We start from the raw sequence: 26125 nt of genomic DNA on the forward strand, positions 1-26125 counted from the left end.
ATGCCCAAATAATGCTGTTCAGGCTGGTTACATTTTGTTCTGAGCATTGAACAAAAGAGCATGAAATAAAACTCTCAAATCACACATGCTTTATTTCAAATTTGAAACATTGGATCACATTTGGAATATTTCGTGCCCTCAGAAAATGTACATCCGCCTAGTAGACGCCATTGAATATAGAATCTATTTTGGTGGTGCCTTGATTGGTTTGAAGGAGGAATGAAAATACTGATGGATGCATTCAGAGAAATATTAGAAATGAAATTTGCAGTCTTTTTCTTATGCTTGATAGGTATATGGAAAAAGTACAGTATAAAGTATAAAGTCTATAAAACAAGTTTGAGAAATACTGTTGTACTTTTAACTCTTGTAAACTATCTTTACTATAAGATTTATAAATAGAGAAATATGTTAAGATTAATGTACTTATTGATTTAATTTAAGATTGTTGGATAGATAGAATAGAATAGAATAGAATAGAATAGAATAGAATAGAATAGAATAGAATAGAATAGAATACTTTATTGGCCAAGTGTGATTGGACACACGAGGAATTTGTCTTGGTGTAAATACTCTCAGTATACATAAAAGAAAGATACATTCGTTAAGAATCAAGAATCATAACGTACAACACTTAATGATAGTCATAGGGTACAATAAGCAATCAAATCATACTAGGAAACAGTCAATATAAAGCGTAAGGATACAAGCAACAAAGTTATAGTCCTGCAGTCACAAGTGGGAGGGGATGGGTGATAAGGAGTGATGAGAAGATTAACAGTAATAGTAATACACACTTTGTAATAGTTGAACAGGGTTGAGGGAATTATTTGTTTAGCAGAGTGATGGCTTTCGGAAAAAAACTGTTCTTGTGTCTAGTTGTTCTGGTGTGCAGTGCTCTATAGCGTCGTTTTGAGGGAAGGAGTTGAAACAGTTTATGTCCGGGATGTAAGGGGTCTGTAAATATTTTCACAGCCCTCTTTTTGACTAGTGCAGTATACAGGCCCTCAATTGAAGGCAGGTTGGTAGTAATTGTTTTGGTTTTTTTTGGCAGTCCTGATTATCCTCTGAAGTCTGTGTCTGTCCTGTTGGGTTGCAGAACCAAACCAGACAGTTATAGAGGTGCAGATGACAGACTCAATAATTCCTTTGTAGAACTGTATCAGCAGCTCCTTAGGCAGTTCTAGCTTTCTGAGTTGGCGCAGAAAGAACATTCTTTGTTGTGCTTTTTTGATGACCTTTTTGATGTTAGGTGTCCATTTTAGGTCATGTGATATAGTAGAACCTAGAAATTTGAAGGTCTCTACTGTTGGTACTGTGTTGTCTAGTATTGTTAGAGGTGGTAGTATGGGAGGGTTTCTTCTAAAGTCTACCACCATTTCTACGGTTTTGAGTGTGTTCTGTTCCAGATTGTTCCGGTTACATCACGAGGCAAGTTGTATAACCTCCTGTCTGTATGCAGATTTGTCGTTGTCTTGAATGAGACCAATCACTGTTGTGTCATCAGTAAACTTCAGTATTTTAACAGATGGATCACTTGAGATGCAGTCATTGGTATATAGGGAGAAGTGGAGAAAGCACACAGCCTTGGTGGGGGGGGCTGTGCTGATTGTACAGATATCAGATGTGATTCTGCCTAGCTTCACCTGCTGCTTCCTGTCTGTTAGGTAGGTAGATAGATAAATAGATGTCATTCTTCCCCAGAATAATATATTCAGGATTGTAATAGGATGCTAATATTGATTCACAAATAACAGAGTTGAGATTTTAATCAGTATTTGATAAATACACTATAATGGACTCAGTATAACACTTTAAGCCAGAAAGAATTTAACCATATTACTGTTTTATGGAAAGCCAGTCATTGCCTTTAACAGATTTAAACTTCTAGCCCACATGAACAAGTCTGCTTTGTTCATACCATACTGTAATGTAAGCTGAAATCGCTCTTATTTCCATAAATATAGGGCACTGAAGAACTTGAGGTACGCATTCTGGTACAGGCTCGACCGGGTCAAGATATCAGGTTAGTGATTACTTATCTTTGCATTTAAAAATGAAAAATAACTACTCAATACCTATAATATTAATAGCTTTTGAAATGTTATAAAGGAGGTGTTCTTTTTGTTAGTAACAATTCCTCTTTGTTTTGGGGGCATATTCAGACCTATAGGACACGACATTAAAAGAGGTGAATGTGTATTGGCCAAGGGAACCCATATGGGCCCATCAGAGATAGGTCTACTAGCAACTGTTGGAGTAACCGAAGTTGAAGTTAACAAGTTTCCAGTAGTTGCTGTAATGTCTACAGGGAATGAGGTAAGAAAATGTCTAATATTTATAAATTGTCAAAAAAGCATGGTAGAATTTTTCATAAAGAATGGTACTATAGTTCTGTTTTGATTATAGTTTTACAATCTCTTTTTGCTGCCTCTTTATTGGTAAAATGGATATTTTAAAGATTTAATATAGTGCTTTGAAATATCTGGTTTCAAAAGTATATCAGATTACAGCAACAATTTTAAGGCCACTATATCCTGGTGTAGTAGATTCATGGCAAGGCATGATCTGGTACTAAGGCAAAAGACAAAAATTGCCCATAAATTACCTGCAGATCTGGATAACAAAGTGGATAGTTTCCATCGATACGTAATACAACAGCGCACTAAACATGGCTATCGTTAAGTAATATTGGAAATATGGATGAAACTCCAATGAATTTTGATATGATTGGAAATAAAACTGTCCATCAAAAAGGTGAAAAACTATTTTGATAAAAACAACAGGACATGAGAAGTCAAGTTTTACAGTGGTACTAGCATGTACAGCTGATGGCAACAAACTGAAACCTATTATTATTTTTAAAAGGAAAACAATGGCAAAACTCAAGTTCCCTGCTGGTTGTTTTGTGCACGTGCATGAAAAAGGCTGGATGGATGAGGAGGGTGTGAAACTATGGCTGGATAATGTATGGAGCAGACGACCAGGTGGTCTACTTCAAAAACGTAGTCTACTTGTGTGGGATATGTTCAGGGCTCATTTAACTCCCACCACCAAGGAAAGGCTTGCGAGAATAAAAACAGATGCAGCAGTTATTCCTGCAGGATTGACATCATTGGTACAGCCCTGGATGTGTGCCTAAACAAGCCGCTTAAAGATCGCATTCGAGAACAGTGGAATGAATGGATGGTTAGCGGCGAAAAGTCATACACAAAAGGAGGAAACATGCGTGCTCCACAGTTGGATGTTTTGTGCCAATTTGTCATAAAAGCCTGGAATGATATTGATGCACAAACAGTAATCAAGTCTTTCAAGAAGTGTGGCATATCAAATTCATTAGATGGTATGGAGGACGATTACTTGTGGCAAGATGAAGAGGAAGCTGAAGCTGAGGCCACATCATGACACGGAATTACCGGTAGATCCATACGATGACTGCCTTGCAACTGTATCCCAAGATGTCATTGATGAACTTTTCATATCAGATGACGAACAGGAGTTTGAAGGCTTTTAAAGGGAAACTGTCATGCCAGCAAACTTGCTAGGGACTTGCCCGGCACTTGCTCTCTCCTCTATTTGTTATCTTCCTTCTATCATTGACAGTTCCAGTTTGGGTAACAGCTTAGAAAACAAACAGCATGGCAGCTCCCATAGGTTTATTGTTCCATTCAGCTTTAGTGAATTAGCCCCTGGCATTTACTATTGGCTGGTATAATACAGGATGGGGAGGGGTCTTAGCCACCCTCACACTATTTATGAAAATTCCTTTGGGAGCTCAGCAAGGTCTGACGAAGGGGGCGTGTCCCCAGAAACATGTTACCTATCCCGTAGTTTTGCTGATCCAGTGTTTATACTCTTGATGTGCCTGTCATACTCCTATGTTTGTGAGTATCATTTTATCTCTGATTTATGGATCTATTAAAAAGGTTTTACACGAGGAGGTGGCGCCCGCTGTTTTTCTTCTTTTCTTCTACAGTGTGTTGCCAGAGTCCCTCTGGGTTGTGGGCTGCCTGCCTGTGTTCCTGAGAAGCATCTACCCGTCCATAGGGTCCACTTGGAGTGTTGCTTGCGCTGAGGAGGAGAGGAGTGTGTTGTCTTTAGTGAATTACGTTTAATAAACTTGCACTGTTTTATTTTTACTGTACATGTTTGATAACATACAACCTGCATGTCATAAGCATTTGAATATAAATTAACATGTTGAAATCAAATCTGAGGTTCTTTTACCTTTTATTTGGTGTGTGGAAGGTGTGCGGAAGAGGGGGTAGTCTTATACGGCGAGTATATAACAAACTCTATATTTTGAGTGGAAATGTTGGGGGTCGTCTTATACGCCCAAGTCGTCTTATACGCTGGCAATATACGGTACATTATATGTATAGTGGAGTTGAAAGTTTGTGAACTCTTTTGAATTTTCAATATTCCAGGATAAATATGACCTAAAAACGAATCTGTTTTCCACACGTCTTAGAACTAGTTAAAGAGAACCCAAGAAATGAGTCAAAAATACTTTACTTTTAGTTTATTTATAGAGAAAAATGAACTAAAGACACAAAAAGTATGTGAATCTTAAAGTAGGTTTATCAGTTAATTAGAAGAGGAAATAAAAGGCAATTTTTTCAATAAGTGGAATGATTCTTAGAGTGGGTATCCTGCTTTATTTCAAGAACAGAATTCTGGATATTCACTATCAAAGTCTTATCTTTACAACCCAGGTATGAGGAAGTATATCATGCTTGAATACATGAGATTTCTGAGGACCTCCAATTACAAAAGAGATTGATGCTCATCAGGCTGGAAAAGGTTAAAAAATTAGTTCCAAAAAGTTTGCAAAACATAATGGTAGCAGTATTGCCATTTGGGCCTGCTCTTCTGCCTATGGACCAGGACAACTTACCTCCACTAATGGAACTGTGAATTCTGAATTGTATCAGCAACCCTACAGGAAAATACCAGGATATCTGTCTGTGCCCTGAAGCTCAAGAAAAAGTAAATCATGCATCAGGACAAAGACCCAAAATTCACAAGTAATATGACCCAGGAAGTGCTAAAGCAGAAGAAAGTTAATGTTTTGGAATGGCCAAATTAAAGTTTTGACCTTAAACCTCTGGAAAAGTTGTGGAAGTGCCTGACATTAGCATATCATGAGAGGAATGCCACCAACTTCCCCAAGTTGAATTATTGTGAAAATAGGAATGGGCTAAAATTCCTCGAAGCCCTTGTGCAAGACTGATCAACAGTTGGAGGAAACATTTTGTTGCACTTACTGATGCCCAAAGGAAGGTGGGGACAGTTACAGAAAGCAAAGGTTCACGTAATTTTGCCCCACACATATATTAGGTTTGGATCATTTTCATCCATAATTAAATGAATAAGTGCAATGTTTTGATATATTTATTTAATTGGTTTTTTATCTAGTTGTAGAACTTCTATGGAAGACATATTAAAGTTTAGGTAATATGTATGCTAAAATATTGAAAATTCAAAAAGGATTACAAATTTTTATTGTATCACTGTATGAATCTCAAAAGTAAAAAAAAACCCAAAATTTGGGTGAATTATGAAATGGCAGTGATACTGTCCAGAGATGGAATTCAGTTAATCAAACAGTTAAGCAAGACAAAATCTGAATGACTTTTATTTAATGTAATATAAATGGATTTTATGCCCTTGTGGTAGAATTTTCTCTCCATTGTGCCCCTTACAAATCTGCTCCAAAAGATCCTATAACCCACACCAGGCTGCTTTGCGGGCCTACAATGTGTAGAAAGAAAGAAGATGCCTTTCCATCAGCAAAATCATGTGACTGATAAATATGGCTGGGTGCAATCTAGTATGTGCAGATTTGAAGCTATGTACCAATAAAGGAGAATTTTTGTGGCTCAGGGTTGAAATCAGGGGTCCTTGATACTTTCTGAGCTTGGTTGTTTGCTTTCAGATATTTCATTACCCAAATTAGGTAACATCATCACTAAAGCTATGTGCATACTTTCAAAGATAAAATCCCAATAGGAAATTAAAGGAAGAATGGATGGTGAGGATATGAAAGAGAAGGAGCAGAAGAATAATTGAAATAAGATGGACGTTTTTAATTTGGGAAAGCATCATGCAAGGCTATATGCATTCCAACCATGTAAAATGTTACTAATAAAATTCTATCTACCTATTTTTCCTCCTCAACAACTTCAAAGCACTTCCTTGGCAACTTCTTTTAATATCTGGGAAAGTGCTTGAATCTAGACTTTTACAAATCTTCAAGAAATTGTTTTTTCACTGTAGTGATGCACACAGATATTATAAATGAATACCTGTTCACAGTCTTAAGATTATTGTATGTAACAAATGTGGTTTCACGGTTCAATTAATTTGATTATAATTTATTTCGAATTAGTTATTTTGACCCATTTTTCACATAATACTATTACTATTTTTTATAGCTATTGAATCCTGAAGATGACTTGTTACCAGGAAAGATTAGAGATAGTAATCGTTCAACTCTTTTAGCAACAATTCAAGAGCATGGATATCCGACAATCAACCTGGGGATTGTAGGAGATAAGTATGTGCAAAATGGTTTTTCTACCACAATATTATTATTTTTATATATCATTATATACCTCTTTTTGTTAACAACTTTTTGAAGCAGCACTGAAAAATGTGATTTATGATCAGTCCTTGAACTTAATGACTGATGCAGTGTTCCGCAGTCATGTGAACAAAATTTGGGCAACCGACATGTATTTACAATGGTTGCAATGTCACAAGATCACATGAACACCATTTGCAACCTTTCCAGGGGGCTTCCAATAAACAAAGTCAATGGGGGCCAGATTTGCTTATAAACCATGACAAAAATGGTTGTGAAATTGGGTGAGACTCACTTAACAGCATTGCTTAGCAGTCCCAATTGTAGTAGTTAAATAAAGGACTACTTGTTTGGTAAAAAGGTTTCCGTGACATTATGCCTAGTCAAAACATGCTGTTTTTTAAATAATGCTTTTAGGTATACATGGGGTAAATTAGATTAAGTTTTCTGCTCATAGATTTCAATCAGATGAATGCCATATTCATTTATTGTAATATTGTTCTGTTTTCACTGATTCTTCTTTGATTACATATGAAGATGTGTTCCCTTAATTTTCCCAAATTTTAGAAGCAGGAATTTTCTCATCTTCATTATAGTCATTACTTTTGTTTAGAAGTCAGGCATTCCCTTGAACTGCAATGAACTTAATTTAAATAGTGTTTAAAAACTTTTAAAGTTAACATTTCAAAATTGTTTGACCTCTTCCTTGGGCTCAGCCTGGTTATCTCCTACAATTTGAAAAGAAAGCTATAGTTTATTGAAAGACATCAAGGTACAATTGAGCCCCAAATCTCTGTTGCTAAGCAAGACAGAGCAAATCTCTGTTGCTAAGCAAGCTGTTAAGTGAGTTTGCTCCATTTTATGACCTTTCTTGCCACACAGTAAGGGAATCACTGTAGTTTTTCAGTTAGTAACACAGTTGTTAAATGAATCTGGTTTATCTATTGACTTTGCTTATCAGAAGGTTGTAAAAGGATTATATGACCCTGGGACACTGCATATGTCATAAATACATGCCAGTTGCCAAGTGTCCGAATTTTGAGCATGTGACCATGGGGATGCTGGTTGTGTCGCTTATACTGTAAGTATCACTTACACTGGGTCTTGTCGCTTTTTTCAGTGGCATTGTAACTTTGAACGGTCGATAAATGAATGGTTATAAATTGACTGTAATTCATATGATTTTGAATCAATTAAATAGTTCTGCTAAATATTTGTCCACTGTCTAGTTTATTTAAAGTCAGGTGTAAGTTTGAAATCAGATTATATTTTCTAAGCAAGAAAACGAAAACATTAATGTTAAAATCAGATTAAGAATCACACAGTGTTGTGGGATTGTCTCCCTATACAAGATATAAAAATATATGCTAGGAATTATAGCCATATGCCATTATTCTAGTTTATATGTCCAAAACTGTAGTCTATACATATTAAGGCATGGAAGCCACTGAATTTAGTAGGGTTTATTTATAGTTGGAAGGATAAAAAATGTAAACTAAAACAAGAGGACTCCTTATTTACTGTTAATTGACACTCCTCAGCGTAAATCTGGGAATTAAATCTGCACAGCTTGGGTGAACAGGTAGGGATGGAAACTGGATGCAGCAGGGCATAAATTCAATTCCACCACTTCTCTTTTTCACTGCATCCATCAGACTTGTTTAAGACACTATCAGCATTTTCTCTGAGAGAATATTGCATTATTCATTTCTCATCTTCTTGATTGTAAAAAGGAAGGGTAATCTGTTATATGCAGAAGCCGGATTGTTTTCAAAGCAGTAAATCAAGTCTGTAGTTTATTGCATTCTGCCCCTATCTCTTTCTTTAGTGGCTAAGCTGAAGTACAGTTCAAATCCCCATAGATCTGCTTTGCAGTTTGCAGCACTGGAATTTTTGTGGGCTTATGGACAAGCAACCCACTTACTCATAATCTTGATTCACTCTGTCTCTTGGTGCTAGAACTCAAGATTCCCTAGCAAGTTACATACGCAATTTGATCAGTATCTGATCTTTCTACAGTAGTTCTTTAAATCTCTGTGAAGAACAGGATCAGGTTTTTTTCCTACTTATATAAAATCTTGCCTCCACACAGCAGAGCTTAGAGGTTATTTATGACAGCTGTACAATAAATGCCTGATTGCGAAACTACAAATATCACACTAACATCACATAAATTTCAGCAGAAATTTATAAGCAGGAAGAATGCTTTCATGCCTCGATAACTTTCTTGAACCCACAGCTCAGGGTTGTTTTTGTATTTGTTTTGTTCACTTTCAGATAGGTTACAGATTTCTATTTCCTTCTTTTCTGGGTATGTTTTGTATAACATGATACCATTGTTGTAGTTTATTATAGCAAGGGTCCCAAACTCCCAGTCTGTGGCCTGATACCAGCCTGTTGGGAACCAAGCTGTGCATGCGACAGGCAAGTGTGTGAGCAAAGCTCCATTTGAGTAAGCGGCAGCCATGCACACTAAAACCCCTGCTGTATTTGCTGGCGGTCCACAGAGCCAGAAAGGGTTGGACACCATTGCATTACAGGACTCTGTTGTTACAGTTGGAGACAGAGTTTCCAAAGCTGCTTTCTGATAATTGACTCGTTTAGTGAGAACTGTATTTTTAAAATGTTAATATCAAACATGATAAAAACAAATTTCAGCAGTTGACTAAAGCAACTGCAGAAAAAAGATTAAGGCAAGAAGATATTATAGGAGTGATATGTGGAATTTGTTGATGATCTATAGAAAATAAATTGGAACTGTACTGTGATTCAGCTCCCAATGCCCCATTCTCTCATGCCACATTGTTTCATAATAGCTCTGTCTTTTAAACTTGTGATATAATCAGGTTAATATGGTTGATTGCCAGATTTAATAAGCAAGTTGCTGAAAATTTTTCATATGGGATTAAGCACATCAGCAGAAATAAGAAATCTAACCAAGAGAGATTTTAAATGAAGGTCTGCTCTACTTTGCCTTATTGAATTAAGACTTGTGTTGATTAGACTTACTTGATTTGTTAAATGTGTCATGTATCTGTTTGAGACTGAATGGCCATGCTGGAAACTTCAAGTTCAGAGAAAAGGCCAAGCTAACACTTTGTCCCCTGACATCGACTTGTCACACAGAGAAAGTTCTTAGCTGATACTTAATTTTATTTCACAAATGGAAGTGAACTTCTGCTAGAAAAAAGTTCCCTGAAGATGGGCTCTAGCAAAAGTCCGAAAGCTCGGAAGAATAAAAGCTCTGGTCCCAATGACCAACCCAGATTGGATCCTTAATTTTATTTGTTTGTTTTTCACATTTTTAAATCACCCATCTCTTCAAAAAATTCTGGGCAGTGTACAATTAAATGTTAAAATATGAAAACAGTATATAAATGTTAGAATGTTAGAATTAAAATTTTGGGAGGAGAAAGAATAATAATTAAACCCTGTTAAAAAGGTGAAGAGGGAGCTCTCAGGGCACCAAATAGCCCCATGGCGTTATGTTCCTTTGGGCTCCTCACATAAGGCTGCACATGAGGCTGCAGAGCCATGTTTTAACTTTAGGGCCAGGACGTGTGTGGGGGGGTCTGCCTCACCTCCAGAGGGATAATATTCCACAGGACAGGGGCAATGGTAGAAAAGGCTGTCAGAAAAGTTGGAAGTTCTTTAATTGACAAGATCTGTAACATACCTTCTCTGCCTGACCAGATGCAACAGGCTAATGTAATGAGGTGAAGCTGGTTCTGCAGCTTGGCTCCATGCCATGGAGAGCTTTATAGGTTACAAACAATACCTTGAACTGGATCCAGGAGCGAACTGGCACCCATTGGCATTCATGGAGTAGAGATGTCACATGTGCCCTTCACTGGGCATCCTAATATAGTTTGTGCAGCCTCGTTTTTTACCAGCTGAAGCTTCCTAATACATTTCAAGGGTAGCCCCACATTGCAGAGCACATTGCAGTGGTCCATGTTACCTTATGCTTCACAGGAGAAGGCTAGAAACTATAGAGAACTAGATTGCTTGCTTTTCTGCTTTTGCAGCCTTCTGGATACCTGAAAATAACAACCAGCTTCTCTAGCCTAATTCTGGTGTTGAATCATTGTCTCAGAGTTTATTGTTTGTTTTGATCTATATTGCTTGTTCAGAGTACTGCTGATTTACTATCTGTAAATTCACTATCTGTTGCTTGATAGTCTTATTTACAAATTAAGGGAAGGAACAACAGAATAATTAAATAAACATGATGTATCTTTGATTAGGTGTGATGACATCACTGTTCATTCAGATATAATCTGTCCAGAGCAGGGCTGTCAAATTCCCAGCCTGCGGGCCAGATGCGTCACGTGCTGGCCATGCCCACACCCAGTTTAGCGAAGGGGGGGAAAGTCCCGATAGGTCAAGTGACACCGCAGTGACAATGTGAGTTTGGTCTAGAGGTATCACAGTTTGGTCTTAGAAATCTGTTCTATAAATAGTACATAATATAAGAAATAACAGTTCTTAAAAAATAATTTTTTCTAGCATTAGTTTAACTAAATGAAGACTTGAGCCATGGAAGGATTAAATGTTGATCTGTATTACCGATAGCAATCTGTTTTATTTGCTTTGTGCTATGCGGAACAATCACTAACGTTGCCGTTTGGAAATTCAGTACATTTCTAAGGTGACTTTTTGAGTTGGCTGCCTTCTTTCCCTCTTCATCAGTATGGTTTTGTTCTGGTTAAAGGATGATAAAACGAATGTAAGCTGAACAACAGCTTACAACATTTGCAACAATATCTGTAAGGTTAAAGTTTGTAGCACACTTTCCCATTTAGATTCACAACTTTGTACTGATTTTTCTTACTCAGAAGTAAATGTGATGGGGCAATGGTGACAGAAAGAAAAAGCTAGCATTATATGATGTTTTGACAGAGGTGCGGTATGCAGTCCTTTCCCTTGTAGCTCAGATTGCCATACGTGCACCACTTTCTGGAATGCCCCAGTCTTTGAGTAAGATTTTCCAGGAAGATGCTTGAAATGAAGTCTCCCCTTCTTTCGCATTTTTAAAAATCTAAGCAGAAGATTCTGTAGTTGTCAGGTACTAACTTATATGAGAAGAATACTTATTTATGTTGTTATCACTAGAATTGTCAAAATCTTATCCCTATAAAGTAGGCATGTTTGGGAGGTATTGCAGAAACTGAGTTGGGTGTCTAGAGACTAATTTTATCAGAAGGAGGAAAGAAAACACAAGTCTGAGAAGATGCCAGCAAAAAGAGCATGAGCTGGGACATCAGGGGACCAAATAAAGAGAAGCAGAAACAGTTGAAAGCAGCCCAAAGAAAAGCAAAAGCAAAATAAAAACCAATAAATACTGAAGTAATACTCTGAGATAGCAGTGAAGCTTCTTCCAGCCTAAAAAGGAATCTTAGAGAAGTAGAAGCAGAGCCCTGCCTGAGAGCAACGGCTGAGCTATTACTATCGTCTTCTTAATAAATCTTATTAATCAGATCTCTGAGACAGTTGTTTCTTGTAATAAACTAGTTTCAGTCCTGGCTGATAGAAGAAGCCTGAGATTATGTATGGAATGAAGAAGAGGTCATTGGAGACTATTGATCTGGATCTTGGCATCCAGGTTTCAGTAATTCAGGAGGAGGGACAAATGACCACCCAGAGGATTGCTTACGATGGGGCAGTGGCAAATAAGGTCAGCATTAGTTCCTGAATTTTTTAATGGAAGAACACACTTATTTTCACTGAATTTTTATTTTAAAAAAAAAAGTTCACATGGATTTAATCTAAATGATTAAATGGGCTCATTTATTTAATGCCCATAACATTAAAAGAAAATATTATTTTCTTTGTATCAAATTGTGCTTATTCTCAAGGAAATGGGTTTAATTATAAGAACAGCAAAAGCAAATCCTATTTTAATCCAGTACTCCCAGTGGTGCTATGATAAGAATTAAAATGTTAAATTGTGGAATCTCAGCATATTTTTTACCAGGATAACAGATTTTTTTTTCCCGCTTTCTTTGTTGCTTTTATACTAACATAGCAAGAATAAAACTGTTCTAACGGAATTTATTTATTTATTTATTTTATTTGCCATCCATCTCATAATGAAAAGACTTGGCACAGTTATGGCAGAAAAAAGGCAGCTACGCAGTGCATAAGGCTGAACATACAAAATTGTCTGCTTAAAGGGGCCCTCCATAATGCAGGGCTTAGTGTTAATTAGCTGCTTTAGTATGTATTATATCCAAAACAGCCCTTCAGGTTTATTGGCCCTATTACAGTGAGTTGAATTTATATATTAAGTTTAAGAGTAATATTTGAAGAGTAACAAGCGAGAAAAAAAAACAGGGCTATGAGATTTAGTAGATCAGCAGCAGATTCTTTGCTGTGGATTGGATCTTGTCAGGTGCTGATAAAACCAATCTGTAGCCATAAATAAGAACTTCAGGAATAACTCTTGCATAATAATACTTGCATCTAGTAACAGCTCCGGAGTAGGAATGAGAAGCCACAAACATCATGGATTTATCTCATTTCATGGGCTCTCTATGAACTCTGAGATTTTTGTAGACCAAATTTTTATTTCTAAAAAAATATTATTTGTTCTTTTCCTCCTTTTCTGGCTGCTGCTTAACTTTCTGTTGTATCCCATCAATCTAATTTATGGTAGTGTAACCTTGAAGTGGCTATATTTCCCTCTTGAGAGTCAGCCTGAAATAGCTTATTGCAGGCCAGTGAAATCTCTTCTGCATTCAATTAATATTCCCAGTAATTCTGTGCCTCCTATTATGATATCTCGGTTGTCTTGCTCTTGAAATTTATATTCTTCCTGCTGATGAAAATCAAAGTTGTAATTTTTTGTACCTCTTCCTTTGAAGTACATAAAAATCTACACATATGTTACCATTAATCTATTTTCATATTGTCATCCTACAGCCCAGATGATTTACTTAATGCCTTGAATGAAGGAATCAGCCGTGCTGATGTCATCATCACATCAGGGGGGGTGTCAATGGGAGAAAAGGTATGTATGATGGATGGTATTGGATCAAAGCAGATGGTTGAACTTTAAATTAAAGTAATGGGATGAAAACTCTTTAAGAAATAAGTAATAGCCTAGGGCCGTGATGGCAAACCTATGGCATGCGTGCCGGAAGTGCATGCAGAGCCATTTCTGCCAGCACGCAAGAGGTTGCCCGGAAGAGCCCAACTGCGCATGCGCACGCGCCCCCACCAGCCAGCTGATTGTCAGGTATCTGCCATGCAAGCGCAGGGGGAGATGCGCGTGCAGGAGGCGCATATGCATGCACATGGGGCAGGGCGCACAGGGGTCTTGTGTGCATGCAGAGGCATGTGGCATGGTGGGTTTGTGCGCACATGCACAGAGACACACGATGCATGGGGGTTTGTGCACACATGCGCAGAGGCATGGCATGGGGATTGCGCGTGCATGAACCGAGGCACGTGATGAGCACACGGGTTGTGCGCACATGCGCAGGGTGGGGGGTCGCACGTGCATTGCATCATGGGTGCAGGCACACAAGTGCGCACACACACGCGTACATTTTTTGGCACACGATGTGGAAAAGGTTAGCCATCACTGGCCTAGGCGAATCTTCAGGCACCACAATGGAACTTAAGGACCTGATATTAAGGCCATCAAAAAGAGAGCAATCTTGTAGAGCTGCCCAGTATTCAGACTCAGCATGGGTTACCCTTTGTCTTCTCATTGATTGCTCCTTACAGGACAGCTTATTGCCATCTCCTTATCTCAAATGCAAACCTTTCTGAGCCCATGGAGGTATCTACAAGCTCAGGGAAAGATGTGGCTTCTTTAAGGAGCATCTGGCAGGTATAGAGTGCTGCTAATGCCAAATTCAACGCAGTCTTTCCTGCTTCAAACACTATCAACCTCTGTGCAAAGTCTAAAAGCTCTGGATGGCGATGTTACCTGCCATTCTTTGTTAGACAAACAGTATGTTGGATAAACTTCAAAATAAAAGATTCAGATATGCTGAATGTTCTGAAACATCTAAGCCAGGGGTGTCCAACCTTGGCAACTTTAAGACTTGTGGACTTCAACTCCCAGAATTCCTCAGCCAGCAAAGCTGGCTGAGGAATTCTGGGAGTTGAAGTCCACAAGTCTTAAAGTTGCCAAGGTTGGACACCCCTGATCTAAGCAATTGATACTCCTCTTCATAAAGGAACAGTAGCATTTCACCATCTATGCAAAATTACACTTTTGTGATGCCCTTTCATGTTGTTATCAGTTTTATTACATTGTTATATAGAGATATTTATACTGATATCATTTAACACCATCTGAGGAAATGATATAAAAATTCAATAAACTGGGATGTGCAACCTATTTTTGCCAAGATCTGCAAGCATTTGAAAACCCAATTGGTAGGATTGAAAGAAGTATTGTGTGGAATGAAAATCAAAATTGGGAAGTTGGTGAGGTTGTTGTTTTTTAATTTAAAAACCTTTCTAATACTTTGCCCTCTCCCAAACTGTAGAGAAAACAACATTTATTATATGTTTGATGTGATCTTTTGCATAGATGGTTTGATTTACAAGTGTATTATCATAGCCTGCAAATTCTGGTTGCCTATTCTTGAAATAAATATATTATCTATGTCTTTGATCTATGCCTGCTTAGCTTTCTAGGACTGGATGATGGTTCATCTTACAAATATCTTAATTAATACCTTAGAATCCCTTTTTGGTTCTTTTTTCCAAATAGGACTATCTTAAACAGGTGCTGGATATTGATCTTCATGCCCAGATTCATTTTGGCAGGGTTTTTATGAAACCAGGGTAAGTAATATTTCTTTTGTAGCATTAGTCTTGCATATAATCTGGACAATATTGAGAGCTTAATGCTTTGCCTAATAACCCAAGAAAGTGTGTTCTAATAAGAAATATTACATTGTCCCCTTTTCTCCAAAATTATTCCACTACAAGTGCTGCTAAATAATCATGCTAATTACTAGTAAGATATCTTGATATATATAATTCACTGTAAATGGTGCAGAAGAACATTTAACATTTCCTGTTAAGATAGAAGAACCTGTTGAAAACAAAAGAATGAAGAAGTAGTACCAGTCAGACTCGACCTCCTTGTTAAGAAGCATGGATGCTTTTGAATATTAACTTAGATTGTTTGAGAGGACTTCCTGCCTGCTCAGCATTTTTAATACCTCAACAAGGCTTTCTCATTCTTTCCCTATGTGGTCAGCTCAGTTCATCTTCATTTAATTTTGTGCCCCCTCCTTTTTTTTCATTCATTTCTGTTTCCATGTATAGCATGTCTTGCTTCTTTTTTGCTGTTCACACCAAAAGAAAGCAGTGGGAAGAGATGCATTTATTTGTTTTTCTGAGACTGACAATTGGGAATTGTTTAATTGAAAGAATGATTGATATATGCAGACAGGGATCAGTCAGCTTTGTAAACAATATATTTTTACAGCCAATTCATTTTAATGAACAATGATTCAGTTAAGGTAAATCCATCCATCCAAACATGCAATCAGAGGTTGGCAAAATGAGAGAATTATCTATTTTTCTTTGCGGGATCATTTTAAATTCAGAGTTATCTTTTAGGTAAATATTGTAAATACCGAAAGTTTATCAAGATGCCTTTGGCCTATATTAGATGACCCCCAACCACGCCCGCCCGCCGCACGGCACCCACGCCCCACCAACACCCCCCCAAAACCCCACCCCCACGGGCGCCGCCCCCCCCACCCTTCCCCACCCCTCCAGGGCACCCCCCGCTATTCCCCAAAAATGCTGAACAATAGGAAAAACTGAAAGGGGCAAAGGAAGATCAAAATTTATCATAGGAGAAACAAACTTCAGTCTGGAATCAGATTTATTTAACAAAACAAGAAGCAGGAAGGATTGGACTCCCCCATTGTTTCCATACATTAAAACATTCAGATGATTGATTATATGAAAGTATCTGATGTCTGGACTATACACCTTTGAGAGGAATGATATCTGACCTGAATATAGGGGGGTTGTGTTCTTAAATTAGGGCAAATATTTGTGGCCTCGGCCCAAGAATGGAGCATTTTAGAATTATACAGTAGTGCAAAGGTGTCATTTTCTTTTCTTTTCAAAATATCCTTTGCATTGCATATATTTGTTTTAAATATAATAACCTGTTTAGTTGTGGAAAAAGATAATTTCTTCTCCTCCTCTTACATTATCTCCAGCTTCTCACTCTTCTATTTTTCTTACACACTTAGGCTTATCAGGTATTATGATTTACTAATTCATATAAATTGACATTTCAGGGATTCCTCAAATATTTTATAACTTCATTTTCTAGTGCTTATACACATGCAGTGATTTTTAGAGATGACTGGAAATCACTAAATAAAATAACCGTTAGAGGAGAAAATTAATGGATGCTACTAAAGTAGTCATTGATTAAGATGGGTGGTATAGATATTGAATAACAAAATAAGCAGACCCATATTTTAATTACAGCAGTGTATAATTTCATTGTTTAGTAAGTCAGACTGTTATCTTAATCATGTACATAGGATAAGATGCTCCCGTTGACTTATTTCCTTTTAAAGAAATAATTTTAGTGAAGTGAAAAAATAAGAAAAGTGTGAAAAGAAATACAAAAAAATATAAAGAAATGGTTTCTGATCTTCTGTGCAGTAGTTACAAACTTACACTCTTCTTCTTCATTAAAATTTCCTCATTATTCTCTTCTTCCCATAATAACCCTTTTTAATCAGCAGATCCATAAATCACCGATTCATTTCTTTTCATTTTCAGCAAGATGTCCACAAGAAATTTTCCAGTCTTTAATAAAAATATTCGCTATCTTAGCCCTGATCAAACAGGTCAATTTTGCCATTCTATCATCTTTACAATCCATTCCTCCATCGTGGGTATTTCAGTATTTTTCCATCTTTGTGCATATAGTATTCTCACTGCAGTTACTACATACAAAGCCAATCCTCCATAGATCTTTTTTGTTAGTTGTCCGTAAGTCCTAGCACTAACATTTCTTATTTCATCTGAATGGTTAATATTTAGAATACTTTGTATCATTACATGTATTAGTATCCAATACCTTTTTGCTTTTTCACAAGTCCACCATGCATGGTAAAATTATCCTTTATGTTTTCCACAGTTCCAACATTGATAAGAAGTACCTTTATACATCTTAGTTATTTTTTCTGATATCATATACCAACAGTACATCGTTTTGTAAAAATTCTATCTTAAATTGTAACACAATGTGGATTTCAGCTCTTTCCACCACATACTCTCCCATTAGTCCAAACTAAAATTCTTAGCCCATTTTATCATGTACTCTTTAATTTGTTCTTTTGTTTCAAACCCCAGCAAAAGTTTATACATTTAAACAATCACATGTTCATTGTGTGTACACAATTCATTTTCAAATCCCTTTTGTTTTTCAGTTCCAATTATTTTTCATCTATAATAAATCTCTCTTAATTGTGCATATGAAAATCACTGAAAACTAAATCCCTTTGTAGTAAATTGTTTTTGTGAGTTCATCCCATTGATTTATTTCCAAATTATAGAGCTGCACTTTATTTTAAAAACAGAAAACAAATAAGGTAAAATACTTTGAAAGTGCTTCATCTTTGGAATTTTAATTGCATCTCATTGAACAATGGAATATAATTCTTAAACACTGGAAAGTGAAGTTGGAGGACAAACAAGCAGTTTGGAACATTATTATTAATACACTTTAATCATCTGGTAAATAATTGGGTTACAAATGAAATTAGTTGTCTAGATGTACAATTTAGTTAACAGAGAAGAATTCATCTTGAAAAAAAAATCATACAATAAATAAGATATTGCCAATTTGGTGGATTTTACTAGCTAAAAATCTGGCCTTCTAATGGGAAAAATGATGGAATTGTGAAGTACTAGTAATTAATTCACATTTTTATTTCCTGTGTAGAATTTTATGAGAACCATTGCATTTTTCAAGGATGTTGATGATAGCAAAAATGAGGCAATAAAAATATGAAATGTTATTGACAAAATTGATAAAGGATTTAGTTCATAATTTTAACAATTGGCAACACTTCCTAGGTTACCTACAACCTTTGCAACCTTGGATATTGATGGGGTAAGAAAAATCATCTTCGCGCTCCCAGGTAAGGTATATTACGTTCTAAATCTCTTCATTCATGCTCACATATTCCAAATGAATTTTAAACCAAATGTTCCAAATCTTCATGTTCCATACCGCAAATATCTTAGTCATGCTGTGTATCATTATATCTTCCATATGTAACAATCGCAATGCTCTTATTTTTCTGAACCAAAAGTGTTTTTAATTGACTATGTTATTAATCATTCTTGCTCCTCAGTTCATCAAATATTCCTTTAAAAGTTTTAAAAGACTCTTGCTACAAAGCACAATTTAGTTCCAAAGTAAATGTTCTTATTCTTGAAACAATTCTCAAGTAATTTATGAAATAACTGTTTCTTGATCTTTAGGGAACCCTGTGTCAGCAGTTGTTACCTGCAATCTTTTTGTTGTCCCAGCACTGAGGAAGATGCAAGGAATTCTGGATCCTCGTCCAACTATTATAAAAGCCAGGGTAAGAGTTTTCAAATAAAAGGTGAGTTTTTGAGGTGCTCTGCTTAGTTGCATTAGTATCTCAGAGCTGAAGAAATAACCTTTAAATAGCCTAGAGTTCAAAGAATTCAGGTGAAGTATTATAAAAAAGAGAAAGCATTACAGAAATGAGTTTTAAGATGAATCATAACTATTGAGGATGGATAGTATTTGATCAATAAAACATTGATGTTACTATTGATTGCTTTTGTATTATTTGTAATAGAATATGGGTGCTCATATTTTGTTAGTAGGGTAAGGATATGAGGAATAATTTGCTTCTAGGGAAAGAAATGCACAGATAAGTCTTGGTCATGCAACTAATCTCTACACCTCCAAATCATTATTAGACAACATTTTCAAGTCCAACTGAGGCATTAGTGAATTTTACATAGACTTAAAGTGAGATTCCCTTCCTGCCCCTCCTAGTCTTCTTTCTTTAAGCCAAAAGGAAGATTAAAATCCCTATGAGCCAGGAACAGCTGATAAAAAGCAAAGAACAGCTCATCCTGAACAGTTTCTTGCCCAAGGAATGTCAGTAATGGACAGCTGTTTCCTCACCAACAATCCTTTCAAAAACTATCTAACTTTCCTTACAAAAATCAGCACTGTAAATATATTTGGTTTGCAAAGTGATAATAGCATTGCAATTTGAATTTAGTTTATATAAAGATTTATACAGCTCCTACAAATCCAAATTTCACAAAAAATACTGAAATTTTTCCACATTTTTGGGAGACAGAAAAACGTTTCATTTGTTCCAGTGCCTTATAATCTTCCTAAATTCCTTGTCTCTGTATTGTACAGTTATCAGTTTTATGTACTATTTCAGATTGCATAGCTTTTTTTACTAATCATAGCTAAATATTTAATAGCTTTGTTAATGGAAATTTATCTACTCCATTGTCTTTCTCCCTCAAAACTTTGCTTGGTTTGGAATGTCACAAGTTGCATTTGCAACAATATTTTTTGGGGAAAGGGCCATGGACGTATGATAGGATAAACTCAGAGATACTAAGAGTTAAGTTTGGGGCAAAACCTACGTACATGTATTTGGTCTACTCTAATCAAATTAATCTCTTTATTTTATACATGTTATTTAAATCTGTGAGCTAAATATGGGCCCTTGGAGAGGGGCGTTTTAAATTTCTTAATGTCATTGTTTTCAATTTGTATGTCTTCTACAGTTATCATGTGATGTAAAATTGGACCCTCGTCCAGAATACCATCGGTGCATACTGACTTGGCATCACCAAGAACCACTGCCTTGGGCACAAAGTACAGGTTCGTGCTTACAACCTCTTTCTAAAGTTTTACAGCTTACAACCTCTTTGGCAGTTTTTGTTGAGTTCATAAGTTTGAAACATAAAATAACGAAACACAAATGATTGGTATCTTCTCTAATTTTGAATAACATGTAATATTTGAAATCATAAACCAAACATGTAACAGTTAAGGAATTTCCCTCCCCACCCTTTATCCTTTCTTGCTTTAAATTAGGCTCATGAATCTCACCAAGTTATAAAATAAGCAAGAAGCATTAACATCTTCTGATTGTTTCAGTCTCCATTACATGTCATAGCATATATAATTATACTGTATAATTGATGCAGTTTAGATTTAGTGTCTCCTTTTGAAGTCTTGACATGAAATATTTCATTGTATATAGAAAATATCTAGGTTTGGGGGAGAGAACATATATATAAAATTGAAAGATTTACTTAACTGTCAGGAACATCATTTTCTTTAAGTACTAAGTAACAAAATTGATACTTCATGATACAAAAATTCATGAACCAGCTGTCTGCTAGGGAATGAAACAGGTATTTTAATCTTGCATCTGGATTCTTTATTTAATTGGGAAAAATGTTCGTTTTGAAAACTAAAGCAAGCTTAACTTGCTGTGTGCAACTTTATACAAACCCTTCAATGTATACCAAGATGAGGTAAAGACGAAGGAAATGTGTATACACATTTTCTGCCCTCCTGGGTCATCCTTGTGCATTGCTCTTCATTTTTTAAAAAAATGTTATTCAAAATTGTCCAAATAAAGAGCAATACATAGTGATAATTCAGGATGGCAGGAATACAATATACTCATTTGCTTCTTTTTCATCTCTTCTTGGTACCATGACTTGTAAGAAAATGTAGAACAGTTTGCTTATCATTGCTTTCTGGTGCTCTTGACTTTTTGTTCTGAAACAATTCAAGGACTATAAAAAGAATAAGCATTGGTGTTTGAATCTGGCTTGTAAGAAAAGCAACAAGGCCTGCTATGTGCAAAATACTAGACAGACTTTTCCAAATGAGTTAAACAGGGGAGGAACAAAAGTGATGCAAAACAGCACACAGCTTGATCACAGTAAGTTCACGTTCATTAGAATCTTGCTTTCTGTAACATTTTATTCTGAAGATCATGTAAAGTCTCTCTTGAGTAAAGGCCAATTGTTGATTTCATGGGCATGTACCTGCAGCTTACTTGGCAGAACCATAGAAACGGCTTGCTTGTGCCTCCTTACAGAATAGTTTTCAGGCTTGAGATTTCACCTCCAAGTACTAACCAGGCCCGACCTATTGATTTTCCAAGCCAAGACAGTCAGATTCTGCCTTTTAAGTATAACTCAATTATTTTTCTCTTTGTGAAAGAAAACATTTCACAGACCCATGTTTTTCTTAGATATCCAGGTTTTCATGCTGTAAAACAAGTAAATTACAAGAATATGCTGTTATTCTTAAGATGGCACTGTCTCTCCTACTACAGGTAGTCTTCAACAATTGAGCCCGAAATTTGTTGTTAGAGACAATTGTTAAGTGAGGCTTGCCCCATTTTATGACCTTCCTTGTCACAGTTGTTATGTGAAACAGTGCAGTTGATAAGTTAGTAACCCGATTGTTAAATGAATCTGGCTTCTCCATTGACTTTGCTTGTCAATAGGTTGCAAAAGATGATCACGATACCAGGACACTGCAATCGTCATAGAGTTGCCAAGCATCCACATTTTGGTCACATGACTATAGGGATGCTACAATGGTTGTAAGTGTGAAAAACAGTCATGTCACTTTTTTCAGTGCTGTTGTAATTTTGAATGGTCACTGAACTGTTGTGTTGAGGACTATCTGTACTATAACCTGTATTGCTGGCCATCATATAACGTTGTGAGCTGCCCAGAGTCACTGAGAGTCGGGTAGCACACACGTTTAATAAGTTATTATCATCCTATATTTTCCTTTTCCAATCACTATTGATGGGGTATTGCAAATAATTCAACAAGATCCTTAGCTTCTGAATAAAACATCTTTCAGGATCCATTCCTTGAGGCCATCCAACGGGCAGTCAAATGTTCAGCCTGGCTACTTTACAAGGTTAGAGAGTAGATGCAGGGGGGGGGGCATTTTTCCCACAAAGCATCTCATTGAATGATTTTGCACAGCCTTACCATACAGTAGGAATCTCACAGAAATAAGTTCAAGTGTTTTGCTTCCTTATGGCTTTAACCTTCCCTCCAATGCCTCCTCTGAAATAAAAATGCTAAGTTTGTAATTTATACACTGAATATGGTATATACACTGGAAATGTACATGTACGTATGTTTGTATGTATAGAATGCAACTTCAAATAAGATTATGTGTGCATGTTCAATTGCCAGACTTACTGTAGATATTGACCTTCTCCACCCATATTTATATTAGATGATTTTTCAGAAGGATTAAAAGTCTCAAACAATGCAGTAAACCTTTTAAAGCTTTAATTGGGCCTCTTCCACCATAGAGCATTATAAATTATTCTTTGTACATTTATGGAATCTGTTTTGCAGTCTAAAAGACTGCTGCTAGTTCTTCTCTGGAAAGCTGTCTTGTTAGGAGCATGTGAAATTGTGATATAATTACTGTAATGGATCATTTATCATAAGAAAATGGCACTTTAAGCATCAACCCTTGAATACTTTTAAATGAGTTTGTACTTAAAGGATGCATGGTTCAGCATGGAACACACGTTTTGCAAAAGTTCTCAGATTCAACCCCAGTGTCATCTGGCATTAATTGAAAAGAATCCTCATAATATCCTAGAAAAATCCATTAGCACTGACAGCATTAGGCAAGACAGACCAATGGTCTGATTCAATAAGCAAGTTTCCTATATTCCCATGCAAAAGAAAAATAGTTTAATCGTGTTTTGCTTCCTTAATTTTTCCAAGTGTCTCTCAAGAGAAAACCTAGCTGAAAAGTCCTTAATTGAAAATGATGAAGAGATGATTTTGCAGTAACATTACTATATTGCGAAAAGAGAAGAGCTGCGCCTTGACAAACTGAACATGTGTTGCCCAATGCAAGTCAGATTATCACCAGTACATCCTAGAAATAAATCAGATAAATATCTAAATGTTTATTGTGATATTATTTTAGAAATGTCATTCCATTTATTTTATTATAACAACTTCAAATGTTATTATTCAACCATCTTTATTTAAATTCTGTAATATAATATTAAATTCTGTAATATAATTACTATAATTAATCCTTGGAATGTATTACCGCAAGATGAAAAGATAAGTATCAGTTTAGCTTTCAATAGACTAAATCATGAAACCTAATCCATTTTGGGTTACCAAAATAAAACAATGTAAGTTTCTCGGTGGCTACCAGTAACATTTATATGCTGCCTACAAAATAAAACAATTGCATATCCCTAAAAGGAGAGAAATAGTTACCGGGTATGTTATGTGTTGTGCTTTGGTTTCCTATCAAATCTAGGAAGCTGTGATGAGAAAGAATACTGGATCCGGTCACTAATAAACTCTATGCTGCCGAGTTGTAGTAAAAAAGGACTGCATTAACCACAATCAACTTTTGGGTTTATCATATCCATGGCCAGTATGCAGTTTTCAGATGATAATTTAAAAGGAAAATCATTATTTAAGATGGCGCTGTAAGAATTTTGGGAGAAAGACTTGACAATGCATTTCTTGGCCTATGGCATTTGCCCAGCTAATAAATCTTTTTTGCTTTCTATAGGGAATCAGATGAGCAGTCGTCTGATGAGTATGCGCAGTGCCAATGGACTGTTGATGCTACCTCCAAAGACAGAGCAGTATGTGGAACTTCATAAGGGAGAGGTGGTTGACGTCATGGTCATTGGAAGACTATGATGTTACCAGCAGGAGAAAAGTTTTGATGCATGTCCACATATCATTGACTGTATCCTGTAATATGCAACGGCACAGCTAGTTTTTCTGAATTGGATAAAAGTTGATCAGTATAAACACCTTGAACTATATTTCAAATGGATTTAAATAAATACCTTTTAAAAAAAAACTTCAAAAACAAATCTTAAAAGAATTTATTCTGATTATATCAAAGCAACTTTTTCATTTCTTGCAATTGCTTTGTGTGTTCAATGCTAGTTCCAATAGCAGTAGCTTTTAGTAGACAGCGGTAGGTGCCTGCAGAACTTGTGTTTTTTCTCATCTTTAAGATTCAACTACTTATGCTCTTAAAACAAGGCTGTCTGCTTATTTATACTAGTGTAGACAACACTTGGATTTTCCCTTATTAGTATGCTTCATAACTGCTTCACCGAGAGCTTCTGCTTGTTCTTTATCGTATCTCGTGTTGATGTGCACAGTGCCAAAAGCAGAGTGGCTGCCCTGGGAACCCGATCAAGCCCCAAGGTTTTCCTCCTTGCTGCGCGTTCAGGGATACCTGTCATCCCAGCAGCCACCCAGCTCAGTACTATTGGGCAGTAACTGGATACCTTTTGTTTAAACAAACAAAAAAATTGCTTCCTTAAGTGCTGACAGCCTTTTTAACCAATACATTTAAAATGTACAGAATTAAAATCTTTAAAAAAAAATCAAAGACTGATCTTGTACAGATATTAGTGTTACCAGCATTCATGTGGAAATTAAATAAGAAATAAAAACTAATGTTAAAACAACTCTGTACCATAACATTTTCTGTAATGATACTGAAATTTAAATGAATAAAAAAAAATCCTGAATCATTATTTAAAAGGTGATTGTGTTAAGCCTGTTTTCAGTCTTGGGGAAAGGACACCATGGTTCAAAAATTAAATGTGCACAGATATATTGGAGAAAAAAATGCTGATGCATAAATTTTGAATTTAAAAGGTTTTAATAAGGTTGTGTTATTTTTCTTGAGTAATCTTAAAACTGCAATCCTTGGAAGATACTTTAACAATACGATTTACGAACATCACCAATACAGATTAACTTAAAAATATAGGATTTAAATCATCTAAGAAACTGACATAAGTGAAAGAAAATGTTTAACTACTGTATGGAATATTTCTCCATTTTAAAAATTATATGCCTCAGGAACACTATTGCAGTTAAGTATAATTAACCCAAAGTCACTTGCATAATGTGACACTTCTAGGTGTAAGTAAGAAGTGAAGGAAATAAATTCAGTATGAGATAACTAACTACAAGATTGCTTTCAGGATGCTGCGTAGTGAAAAAATATCTTGAGTTCAGTTGTTCCCCCTACACAGCATTATTGTTTTCATTATTTCTTAAAATATTTGTTTTTTAAAATTCCATAAAGAGTTACATAAATTATAGTTTGCCTTAAGATAACATTTATTTCTAATAAGCTGTAAAAATATGGTGAAATGAGAAATACATTTTATTCTAGACTAGAATTAAGGCTAGTAAAAATACTATCAAATGTAGAATGTAGAGCTGAAAACTGATTTGATATTGATCATGGCACTTCATGACTGACCGCAATCCTATTTTCATTTGGGAATAAGCCAAGCAATGATGGTGAACATTTCTTCTCTAGAAGAAGAATAAGTAGAAAGTTTAACACTAGAAAGTTTAGCTTAATGTCAATAGTTAGACGAGTTAGAGTTAGATAATTCCTTCCAATAACTCCTTTGATTTATCTGCCCTCTT

At 36.0% G+C, this 26125-nt stretch overlaps 1 protein-coding gene across 34 annotated transcripts in view; it reads left to right on the plus strand.

Annotated features, from left to right (window-relative positions):
- Positions 1-25219, plus strand: part of GPHN (gephyrin) — a 241640-nt gene extending 216421 nt beyond the window's left edge. For all 34 annotated transcript variants that reach the window (XM_026671163.2, XM_026671164.2, XM_087951539.1 and 31 more), the window contains 9 exons: positions 1968-2026; positions 2166-2319; positions 6438-6559; positions 13511-13598; positions 15321-15394; positions 18677-18741; positions 19088-19191; positions 20396-20492; positions 24222-25219. In XM_026671163.2, coding sequence (XP_026526948.1) covers positions 1968-2026; positions 2166-2319; positions 6438-6559; positions 13511-13598; positions 15321-15394; positions 18677-18741; positions 19088-19191; positions 20396-20492; positions 24222-24355 — 897 coding nt within the window. In that variant the 3' untranslated portion in view covers positions 24356-25219. The remainder of the gene's footprint in view (positions 1-1967; positions 2027-2165; positions 2320-6437; positions 6560-13510; positions 13599-15320; positions 15395-18676; positions 18742-19087; positions 19192-20395; positions 20493-24221) is intronic.
- The last annotated feature ends 906 nt before the right edge of the window (positions 25220-26125 follow it).

Source organism: Notechis scutatus, chromosome 1 (genome assembly GCF_049901735.1).
Source record: "Notechis scutatus isolate UNSWTSFEM ecotype Mainland chromosome 1, rNotScu1.2, whole genome shotgun sequence".
Taxonomy (NCBI): Eukaryota; Metazoa; Chordata; class Lepidosauria; order Squamata; family Elapidae; genus Notechis; species Notechis scutatus.